This window comes from Macadamia integrifolia, unplaced genomic scaffold (assembly GCF_013358625.1).
Source record: "Macadamia integrifolia cultivar HAES 741 unplaced genomic scaffold, SCU_Mint_v3 scaffold_138A, whole genome shotgun sequence".
NCBI lineage: Eukaryota > Viridiplantae > Streptophyta > Magnoliopsida > Proteales > Proteaceae > Macadamia > Macadamia integrifolia.
Genome location: NW_024870622.1, coordinates 94,274 through 106,490, shown reverse-complemented (window position 1 = coordinate 106,490; position 12,217 = coordinate 94,274). Strand labels below are relative to the sequence as shown.

The 12,217-nt window shown below is 39.5% G+C and overlaps 2 protein-coding genes across 3 annotated transcripts in view; one reads left to right on the top strand and one right to left on the bottom strand.

Moving 5' to 3' along the window:
- LOC122070887 (PRA1 family protein H) overlaps positions 1 to 12,217 on the bottom strand; it is a 93,830-nt gene that overhangs the window by 7,892 nt on the left and 73,721 nt on the right. The window lies entirely within an intron of this gene.
- On the top strand, positions 5,774 to 12,008 carry LOC122070885 (transcription initiation factor IIE subunit alpha-like). The gene is made up of 6 exons (XM_042635115.1): positions 5,774 to 5,933; positions 6,034 to 6,217; positions 7,613 to 7,813; positions 9,909 to 10,148; positions 10,379 to 10,586; positions 11,503 to 12,008. The coding sequence occupies exons 1-6, from the start codon at positions 5,776 to 5,778 to the stop codon at positions 11,595 to 11,597; spliced, it is 1,086 nt and encodes a 361-aa protein (XP_042491049.1). The 5' UTR covers positions 5,774 to 5,775; the 3' UTR covers positions 11,598 to 12,008.

Here is a 12,217-nt window from a genome sequence, read left to right as displayed (position 1 = left end):
AGTCTGTAGCTGGAAAATCAATAGCAAATAGAGAAAGCTCTGTAGGTGCTTCATCGAGAGAGTATAAAGATTCAAGGTCCGCATCTTGAAGATCTTCATGGTGAAGGGAAGATAGCATGTGCATGACCTTATCTTTTTGCAAAATGTCCGTTCCTCCCACAGACATAACAAGCAGTAGATTTGTTCTTTCCTCTAAATTGCTTTTTTTTGAGAAATCTCCATTTTTTCTTTGGAGATCGGAAAGAGAACTTCTTCTTTGGTTTCCATTTCTGATGGTGAGAAAAAGGGGGAAATTTTCTGTGGTGAGAGGATTTCTTAATAGAACAATCACAAGATTTGTCATCTTTGCACTTAATTTTGAGATAAGAAGTATCACAGGCAGAGGAGACTTTATCGGAATGATCTTGTAAATCTTTCCAGACCTTTTTGATGTTGCAAAGCTTATCAAGGGCAGTAAGAGCATAGCTGTAAAGAGAACCAATAGTACATGAGGCTAAACGAATGTTCCGGTTTCTCAAAAACTGCTGTGTATCTGCGCCAAGAGGTTCTGGAAGAGAGTTCAAGAAAACTTGTTTGAGATTTTCATCATCAATACCATCGATTTTATGAAATTGGTCAGTCATTCTTGAGAAATGTTTGTCAAGATCTGATCTGAGCAGAGAACAACACTTCATTTGGAGAAATTCATCACGGGCCTTGGGGAGATCATTTGAAACTGGGCCGAGAAACTCTTGGTAGAGAGTGGTAATAAACTGGCTCTCAGTAAGTTGCACAAGTTGCAGTTGTCTGTAAGGGCCAAGAGCTAAATACCATTTCATGAGTTTTCCTTGGAGTCTAGCAACAAACTTAGACAAGACAGTGACAATGGAGGCTCCTTCATGAAATAATTCGGCATTGATCCAGGTATGAAAATCTGCAATTCGTGATGCCCATTTAGGAACAGGGATATCATCCAGGATGAAAAACTGTTTAGGGTCCTGGTTTTGATATGGGGTATAAGGTGTAGGTGGGACAGTAGGTGGTCTAGGTGGATCTTCAGGGTCATCATCCATTTCTGAAACATGAGGTGCAGCAGGATGTGGTCCTTCATTCATGAAAGAAGGGAGAGGATCTGTGATGGAAAGGTTCATAAGATACTCAGATAAAGTATTTTCCGAAGGGGAAATGATAGTATGGATGGGTTTAGGTGGTTGACTAGACGCAGGGGTAGAGGATGTAGCCGGAGAACTAGGGCGGGGGTTTGACACATGTGGGACTGGTGGTGCTAGTGCTGGGTATGGAACAGGCATAGGATAAGGGGTAAATGGAGGTGCTGCTGGTAGGGCATCTGCAAATTCGTCTTCATAATCACTAAGATCCATAAGTGTAGCAGTGGATGTCCATGCTGGCGACAGCCTTTCACGGGCACAACCTCTGGTTGCTCGTGTTCGTTTAGGAAGAGCACACTGTTGTCTCTGAAGTTCTTTCAGTTCCTCAGTAGGAAAAGTTCTTGGAGAGGAGACAACCGGTGGAGCAGGAGAGGCATATATGGTAAAAGGATCTTAAGAAATGAAGCTTGGAACTGTTACTGGAAGCGGTTGCTATTGCCTTTGTCGAGATGAGGCAAAAGAAGGAGTCTGTGGTTGCTGGATCTGTTGAAGTTGGGCTTCAAGATATCGGAGATGCTTTTCCTTTTGTCCAATAAGGGCAAAAGCGGTAGTAGTATCAGCAACACTAGAAGCAATTTCAGCAAGTTCAGTATGAACCTGATCAATTTCTCAGCGAAGAGACTGGAGAAGATGATCATGATGGGTCAAAGTGCCATGAGTTTGTTGGGTTTGTGCCAATATTCTCTCAAGATATTGATTCTGAACAGTGGCATTTTCTGCCTGCCAATTCAAAGCTGCTTCAGCAGGAGAAATTGCTTCAGATTGTCCCGTAGCACGAACTGAAGGTTTGACTTTCCAAATATAACGAATGCCATGAACATCTGGACCAGAATCATGAAGTCCTGGAAAAGGTTTAAGAGGGGAGGTGATGTAATACTGAAATTGAGGAAGCTCAAAACAGTACCAGGGTAGGATCTTTTCTCAGAGAATAGGGAATTCTAGATATGGAGAATAGGATATTGCTAAAACTTGTTGAAAGATGAAAAAAATATGGAACAATAAACAATAATATAACACCCGGGCTTCACACCGCAAGGTGGATCGACTGGATCAAACACCAACCTACCTTGATCAAACACAAGGGATTTCTTGATCAAACACAAGAGATTCTTGATCAAACACAAGAAGAGGGTTGCATAAGCAAACTTTGATTTTAAATTCTGAGTTGTCTTTGAATGCTTACAATTGATCCCTATTTATAGGACCAACTCAACAAAATATTACATACCCAACTTCCAACTAACAATAGTAGAAAGTCTTCACTTATTAAAGTTGGGGTAGGAAAGTCTTCGCCTTCCAACTACTAAAGTTGGAAAAGTCTTCACCTACCAACTACTAAAAGTAGAAAAATCCTCACCTCTTAAAGTTACAATGGAAAAGTCATCCCCCAACTACCAAAGGTGGAAAAGTCTTCATCCCCCACCTACCAAAGGTGGAGTCTTCATCCCCCACCTACCAAAGGTGGAAAAATCTTCATCCCCCACCTACCAAAGGTGGAAAAGTCTTCATCCCCCAACTACCAAAGGTGGAAAAATCTTCATCCCCCACCTACCAAAGGTGGAAAAGTCTTCACCCATCATCACTTACAAAAGTGAATTGATCCCCCCATTTAGAAAAGTAAAAAGTAAAAGTAAAAGTAACTTCTAACCACTTAAATTGAACCGATATTGGACCAACATGGACCATGGTTCAATTGGAACTAAACTAAGACATAAAACATGTAAACCAGAGTAACTGATCCCATATGCGTACCTATTACCCATGGTTTAGGCTCNAAAATCCTCACCTCTTAAAGTTACAATGGAAAAGTCATCCCCCAACTACCAAAGGTGGAAAAGTCTTCATCCCCCACCTACCAAAGGTGGAAAAATCTTCATCCCCCACCTACCAAAGGTGGAAAAGTCTTCATCCCCCAACTACCAAAGGTGGAAAAATCATCACCTCTTAAAGTTGGTATGGGAAAGTCTTCACCCCACCATTACTTACAAAAGTGAGTTGATTCTCCTCCCCCTTTTTAGAAAAGTAAAAAGTAAAAGTAAAAGTAAAAGTACCTTCTAAACATTTATTGACCCCATGACTGGTTCAACTAATGAACCAAACCACTGCTAGACCAAAACATGTAAACCAGAGTAACTAATCCCGTATGCATACCTATTACCATGGTTTAGACTCATTAAACTATTGAAGTTGCCTATTACATTAAAAAAACCCTTGGACCAAAGGCCCAACATGCATATAACCCAACCATAGACTTACTCCTAAGAAAACAAACCCATTTTGGTGATAAATCTGCATCAACTCTCCCCAGCTTGAAAAAATTCGCCCTCGAATTTTGTAGTGATGAGGGGGAAACCACATGTGATTAGCATCTTTAACCATTCCCAAACAAAACTCGAGTGGTGTAGGAACGTTGGGGATAAAGTCTGCAACGTGTGGAGTTCTCTCTTCAAAGAACCATGGTGGCATAATGAACTCTACATGATCATCCTCTGAATCAATATAGGTTGTGAAAGTTGAATTCATAGAGTCCTCAACATTGGTAATCTCCTTGGCAAAGACTTGAGGGATAAGCTCCAACTTTTCAAGAACAATGTCTTCAATGTCGATTTCTTCCACATGAGTCTCAATGATGGGATCATCATTGTCTAACCCCTCTTTGACAGTAGAAATTGTTGGAATTTCTTCCACACTAACCTCAACTTCTGACTTTGGTTCGGTGATGGGAGGTGTCTTCTCATGTTGCTCCTTTGCATATTGTACAAGAATGACCATGTGGTCTGTTAATTCTTTCATGCTCTTGTCACCAGTGGGTGGTTTTTGGAAATCTAAAGAAGACTTTAAAGGGGACTCGGGTGGAGGGAAGTACATTCTTCGTTCATGTTTAGATAGGCACATGCCCGCCAACTCGTACTTCATTTCTTCCCAAGTAATGGGAGATCTACCATGATCTTTTAGATCCCTTTCTTTGGTTCTCCACCACTCGCGGGCTGACCCAACTAGCTTAGTATGCGCTAGGTTCATCTTGTGCGACTCAGATAATTCAAACCGGTCAAAGTAGTTATCTAAAGTAACCAACCAATCAAAAAATACCTGGGAATCATGCTTGTCGCTGAACTCCTTTAATTCAAGCTTGACCTTCTGTGATTCATCAGCACGTCGACGGGGTGCTTCAAGATCACCATTAAAATAAGATCTTACATGCTCCTCAAAGGTAGGTGGTGCTGTAGGGGTTCTTTGTTGTGCCCTTTCAGCACTTCTCCTATGTTGACGATGCACAGCAGATTGTAGTTGATACCTGTCCTCCCTTTCGAATGGTACATTGCTACCTTGTATTGGAGTAGTACTTTGATTCTCAAGTGATTGCAACCTCGCACTTATGATCTTCTGTCCAGTAGAGAGCTGTTGAAGCATCTCAATGACTTTTGCCATTGGATCAGGTGGAGGCGGCGGCCACTGTGACTCATTCTCTGCCATCCTCTGATACCAATTGATGTAATACTGAAATTGAGGAAGCTCAAAACAGTACCAGGGTAGGATCTTTTCTCAGAGAATAGGGAATTCTAGGTATGGAGAATAGGATATTGCTAAAACTTGTTGAAAGATAAAAAAAGATGGAACAATAAACAATAATATAACACCCGGGCTTCACACCGCAAGGTGGATCGACTGGATCAAACACCAACCTACCTTGATCAAACACAAGGGATTTCTTGATCAAACACAAGAGATTCTTGATCAAACACAAGAAGAGAGTTGCATAAGCAAACTTTGATTTCAAATTCTGAGTTGTCTTTGAATGCTTACAATTGATCCTATTTATAGGACCAACTCAACAAAACATTACATACCCAACTTCCAACTAACAATAGTAGAAAGTCTTCACTTATTAAAGTTGGGGTAGGAAAGTCTTCACCTTCCAACTATTAAAGTTGGAAAAGTCTTCACCTACCAACTACCAAAAGTAGAAAAATCCTCACCTCTTAAAGTTACAATGGAAAAGTCATCCCCCAACTACCAAAGGTGGAAAAGTCTTCATCCCCCACCTACCAAAGGTGGAAAAATCTTCATCCCCCACCTACCAAAGGTGGAAAAGTCTTCATCCCCCAACTACCAAAGGTGGAAAAATCATCACCTCTTAAAGTTGGTATGGGAAAGTCTTCACCCACCATTACTTACAAAAGTGAGTTGATTCCCCTCCCCCTTTCTAGAAAAGTAAAAAGGTAAAAGTAAAAGTAAAAGTAAAAGTAAAAGTACCTTCTAAACACTTATTGACCCCATGACTGGTTCAACTAATGAACCAAACCACTACTAGACCTATTACCATGGTTTAGGCTCATTAAACTATTAAAGTAGCCTATTACATTAAAAAACCCTTGGACCAAAGGCCCAACATGCATACAACCCAACCATAGACTTATTCCTAAGAAAACAAGCCCATTTTGGTGATAAATCTGCATCACCATGCCTGGAGGAACTCTACGATTCCAGATCACCCAATGAGGAAAGTTGCTGCCATCACCATGCAGCATCTTGAAAGAAAAAATACCTGAGAAATTCCTTATCTGTGATGATTCTCTTCTTTATCCTTCTGTCATTCAAATGTATAAAAGTATTATTGTTCTAGAAGATGTTAAATTGTATTTATTTGAGAAAAGTCATGGTGAACATGGTGCAGATACATGATGTTGTGAGATACAGACTGCACCGAATGAAGAAGAAGTTAAAAGATGAATTGGATAATAGGAACACCGTTCAGGAGTACATATGCCCTGATTGTGGGAGAAGGTTTGGGGAAACTGTTGGTGTTCTTTTTAATTATCGCTTTCTTGGTTTGAAAAATTGATCTCTGCCTAATGCTTAAGTACTATATGTTATCTGTGTGCAGATATAATGCTTTGGATGCACTACGACTGATTTCCCCAAATGATGAATATTTTCATTGTGAAAAATGCGACAGTGAACTTGTTGCTGAAAGTGACAAGTTAGCTGCTGAAGAAATGGGAGATGGAGATGACAATGCACGGAGGAGGAGGCGTGAAAAATTGAAGGATATGCTTCAAAAAATGGAGGTTCATTGCTAGACTATTTTATTTTCTTAGATACCTACAAGACTCATCTATCTTGAGTTGTTTTACAATGATGGTATTGAAGTATGCTCAGACCAATTTACTAGAACATGTTAATCTTCTTGTTTGAATTTGTTGTTAAAAGATCTTTTATTCATCTAGTTAGGTATTTTAATTGCAACGTGACATTGCTTGGAGAGACTGTTCGGGAGGATAATTAAGATTGACTCTCGATGATGCAGTTCAAGAGAGAGAAGTGTTCATGTGAACAGGGTTTGTGCTACTGTTCATGCTTCAGTATGGGCCCATATTTTGATTCTATTTAATCCCCAGCCAAGCCCTTTTTCTGCCCATCGGTTCAAGCTACACCCAGTCCCATCTAAACCCATAATCTGGTTCATATTAAAGCCCAAGTTTTGTTTCAATAAGCCCATCTTCTGCCCCAAAACATGGCCTACTGTAATGACCCAACCCTTTATCAAGCCACAATATTGTTCTCTTTAGCCCACGGACCTCACGAGTCACGGCTTTAAAACGCCTCGTGACTATGGAAGGGGTGCTAGAGGTTATTAAGTAGCACAACCTCTTCCCCCTAGATGATGTGGGACTAAAGAGCATGCCCCCCTCAACGCCTCTCCCGTGTCTTACCCAACCTTTGGAGCTCACGCTTTGATACCATTTGTAACCCCCGACCCTATACCAAACCACAATATTATCCTTTTTGGCACATGGACCTCATGGCTTTAAAATGCATTGTGAATATGGAAGGGGCGCTAAAGGTTTACAACTAGCCCAACCTCTTCCCTTAGCCAATGTGGCACTAAAGAGACTTTATAATATGAATACTGCTTATGTGTAGGACTAAGAAGATTTTACCAGATCTCGTTTGGGGCGTTATTTTTTGTTCGAGCTTCAATTTATAGAGACTTTATAATGTGAATACTGCTTATGTACTTTCTGACAACTCTTATGTGTGGGTGCTTTATTAAGGACCTTCTAAGCATAGAAAGGCCATTTGTATCCTTTTGATTGAGGTTCTTTTTCTCAATCTTAAGAAAGTTCCTCGATATTTTACCTAAAAGAATAGTCTTGATATTTGGCTTCTCATGACAAATACAGCCTTTCATTTACTTGATCAAATAGAAATTATAGAATTTCTAGTTCTTAGGTGGTTCTATTTCTGGTCATGCATCCAATCCTCATGATTAACTGGAGTGACTGCTTCGTTATAATGTAAAAGCACTAGTTGAGCCGTTCATAATTGTTGGATTTTTAATCACAATGAAAAGTTGGCTGGATTTTATGTCGGGATGATTTCAGTCCGTTGGTATTAGCTCTACACATTGTAAGTGCCTTTTTCGGTTCTCTCCTAAGGTTACAAGATGGAAGTAAATGCAGGTACAGTTAAAGCCATTGATGGAACAACTTGCCAGAGTGAAGGATTTAGCTGTGCCTGAATTTGGCGGTCTCCAAGCTTGGGAAGCTAGAGCTAGTGCTGCTGCCCGTGCAAATGGTGATGCTGCTGCTAATGATTCTTCTAAAGCTTCTCAGGGGCAAGGATATGGTGGAACGCCAATGCCGTTTCTTGGAGAGACAAGGGTATTCAACCTCTCACTCTCCCACAGTGTCAATGCATGTGTGTGTGTGTGTGTGTGTGTGTGGTTGTGGTTTCTTCTTCTTCTAAGAGGGATTTAAAATATATATATATATATACATATAGATCATAGTTGTCAAGGCGGCAACATGCCTTGTTGACAGTTAAAGAGTTTATGTTGATTTATGTTTATTGTTTTGATTTTTAATGAATATCTTGTATCCTATGCTTTCTTTATTATATGTTGGTTTTCTCATATTCCATTACTAACATAAGTATATCATATTGCATTGATATGGCTTCTTTGTCGCATATAAGCATTATTATCTAATTTATCATTTCTATATTATGTCATATACTGCACACCTAGGCTGGCGCCTGCTTGCCTGGCCAACGGCTTGGGTCGCCTAGTCACTGTGAATGCTATATAGATATATGGATCTTATTTTGGGAATGCAGTCCCCCCCCCCCTTCCGGGTTTCGATAAATAACATTTTTATTTATAAGAAAGAATATGTAGGAAGCACAAGCCAAAAACTCCATGAAAACAAAATTGACGCAACAAAAATATAATCTCACTAGTATGCTACCCTAAAACTAAGGCACCGTTTGACAACGTTCTATTTCTGCCGTTTTTGCGTTTTCTTCTTCTCAGAAACGGAGAAACAACTTAAAAAGCGTTTGATGAAGTTGTTCCGTTTCACCCGTTTTTAGAAACATAAATAATTTTTTTTTGTCTATTTACAACTCTAGAAACGACTTTGACGAAACAAGTCGGACTTATTTCGTCATTTCTAGAAACGAATTTGAGAGGAAAAAATAGATCTCTCAACTATTTAAATCTAAAAAGAGGCAACCAAACCCTCTCTTCCATTTGGGCATCTGATGATACTATTGGATTTTTTAGTGGCATTATGTCTGCAAAAAACGTTTCGAGAAACAAGTTTATCAAACACCAAAAAATCTGTTTTTGTTTCCGAAAACGTGAAAAGCCATTTTTGCTGTTTCTAAACAGAAGCAGCAGAGACGTTATCAAGCGGTGCCTAAGATGCAGACATACTACTTGCTTTGCCATGCCATCTGCCAAATCATTTGCTGATCTTGGATCCCACTGGTGATATATTTCCCAAAGAAATGAGATGACAATCTTTGTCAAATGAGAGATTCTCCAAGGCCAATGTGCCTCTGAGACCACCCAATAAGGCAAATAATTATAGCTAGTCTCCCTGAACCAATAGATCTTGAAATCCAAAATCCAAATAGTATATGTGATATTTTGCTTCTTGTTCCATTCTAGTGTTATGAGGATTCTAATAAGCGTATGCATTTGCTGGTTAGGTTGATTGAAACTGGGTTTAGCGGCAGAAAGTTTGAATATACTTGATATAAATGGATCTTTGAATTGCGTATGGAGCCTTGAATATGAAGTACATGCTATCATGTAGCAATAGATGGGAAAGGGCAAGACACATTTCTTTCTTTTATATTGCTATCTGAATTCTTTTATACTTATGATATATAGCTATATGTAGCAATAGAGGGGCAAGAGACATTTCATTCTGTCTTTGTTCTAAGAATACCCACTCCAGTAGACCTTGAAACTAGGCAATCTGCTAGAGCGCTGTTGCAGTGCTGACATATATACAGTGCTGAACATTGGAGATATATGGACCACATGTTATTATATATGTTGCGTAAGTTGGAAGGGTATAGGTACCTTATCATCTGTGTGTGTGTGTGTGCGTGTGCGCGCGCGTGTGCGTGCGCGTGTGCGTGCGTGCACATCTGAAGTCTATTTTGAGATTTTACCTCGAGCTTATTCCAGACTCCATACCTCATTATAAAGTTAGTGGTTTTTATTCAGTTTTGTAACTTCTTCTCACTTCCCTCTTTTGCAGTTATTTGGACATTAAAATTTTGCATAGGATTTTTTGTTATTCTATTGTTTATGGACTTTGATTGTGCATTTTTTTCAGATTAGTCTCAAATTACTGTTTTGAATATATTCAAGAACTCACAAACCAAAAGGAGTTTTCAGGTGGTATTTTTAACTTTTGGAGTCGCATTGTTCACAAACAGTTTCTGGATGCTCATTGGCAGGTTGAAGTTGCACTCTCTGGTGCTGAAGTCAAGGAAGAGGATACCAAAGCTGATGCTGGAACTAATTCTATGAAAGTTGTGCCTCCTTGGATGATCAAGCAAGGCATGAATCTTACAAAAGAGCAGCGTGGAGAAGTCAAGCAAGATTCGAAAATTGGCACTAGTTCAGCACCCATGTCTGATGACAAGAAGTCCAAAGTTAATGGAAAAGAGGAAAAAGAGGATGAAAAGATAATACAGGTAAGTGCAAAAACATCTATTGCCAGGTTGTATTTGTACATTCTCTTCTTTCTTCTTTTTAATGCAAATGATCCTTTTAGCAGAAAAAGGCAAGTGCAAAAAGATGAATGCTGAAATCCATTTTTTTTGATTTTCTGAACCTGTTTGGTACTTGTGTGTGTGTGTGTGTGTGTGTGTGTGTGTGGTTTTATGATTATAAACTTGGTTGGTGCTTCCTGATCATTTTGTAGGATGAGTATGTTAAAGCTTATTATGCCGCTTTTCTAAAGCGGCAACAAGAACAAGAAGAAGCTGCCAAGAGGCAAGAACTGGAAAACAAAAGTAATGCCTCTAATGATGTCATTGATATACCTAATGATCGTCAAGTTGGCCTGAAATCAAAACGTGATGTGTATGAGAGGGAAGATGGTGTTGAATGGGAAGAGGCTTCAACTGCAGGTAGATATTGACAACTCTCATTACCCATTTTCAAGTTTTTAGTTCTCTTTTAGAGATGATCGAAATTGTGTTAGTATTCCAGGTCTATCTTCATGCACCCTTTCGGTACCATATATTGCTCTTTCCAGAGGGAGAGAGCTTAATATAAGTCAGTTCTGTTTCTGTATGCGATGGGCCAAAGCCAATGGTCTATCTTGTGTTCTGAATCATTGGTTAGGATTTCTTCATCCCTACTGGTGCAAATTGCTGCAGAATCAATTTGTCTTGCTATTAGATATTCCCAGTAGATGTCTGGGAAGGGCTTTTGCAGACATCCAATATATCTTTTTTCTTCTCATCACATTTAAGCCAACATTCATGTTGGGTGAGTTCTGCTCAGATTAGTGTCAAATGCTTTCACTGTTATTATCATCGTTTTCTTCTTCCATTTGTGCGTCTCTCATTTTCTCCTGTTACGCTGCCGTTTTCTTTTTACCCTTGATGATCAAAATCCTGGGGGAGTCATATATAAATAGGTAATGCTGAAGTGTTGCACGTGGGTTTGGTTCATAATTTGAAGTTCCAGGTTATAAAATCCTATTCCACCCACTGAACCATTTCTTGTGCTTCATCTGCTATAATCCCAAGTCATGGGCTGATTCTTGGGTTGACCACATGGAAACAATAATCACAATAAGATATTACTTACCACGTAGATATTGATGGTTTCTGAAGAAAGATATATATTTTATGTAACCTGAAGAAAGAAATATGGAATTTTGGTTTTAGTCAGTTATGGCTTTTGGGGTGGTGGGTGTTTGATGGGATTAAGTTGAATGAAGATCGAGATAGGCCTTCCCCCCTGTTTCTCCTTTATGTTTTGGTTCCAAGTCTCATTGGCCTAATGTCACTGATTGCCTTTCGTTTGTCAATGCAGGCAACGCCAATGAAACTAACATACTTAACGACTTAAATGTTCAAGCTGAAGCATCTGGAGATGATGAGGATGAGATAGACTGGGAGGAAGGGTGATGGCAATATTTTATGGCCTTACATGAGGTTGGCCCTGAAGAAATCTGTTGGAGAGGGCATGTCTTCCCTCAGCATGTGGTTCAAATATCTATATTTTGGTGCATCAACTTTAACACTCAAAAAATTTATGCTGTGGCGTGTTTGGTTTGCAATATATTCTCTCCCAGTGCGCAGCTGGTGTAGCATAGAACATTTGGGAACCAAAACAGGCAATACATCTTTGAATGGTGTTGGTTTGTCTTTTGCTTGTATTGAGTAGTTGCTTCTATTGCTGTTAGGGAAATATTCTGAAAGCATCTCCATTACAAAATAATTCTAGTGCAGAAACAATAAGAAGAGTCATTTAGCCAAGTGCTCTTGTAATGAAATTTTCCTTTAATTGGTGACATGGGCCATCCCATCCTTGTTCTCTGTGCATTTCTTATTAGGTTTTCTGCAGCTATAGGTGGAAATGTATATGCAGAAACATCAATCCATTCTGAAATTTTCAGGCGGTAAAAAAATCATTAGAATGGGGGAATTATATGTGTTCTTTTGGGTAGGGAATGGTAAACGTATGGAACGGCGTGGGTTGTTTTGAGTTTCAAGGAGTCAACAGTTCTTCTCTCCATGTGGATTAA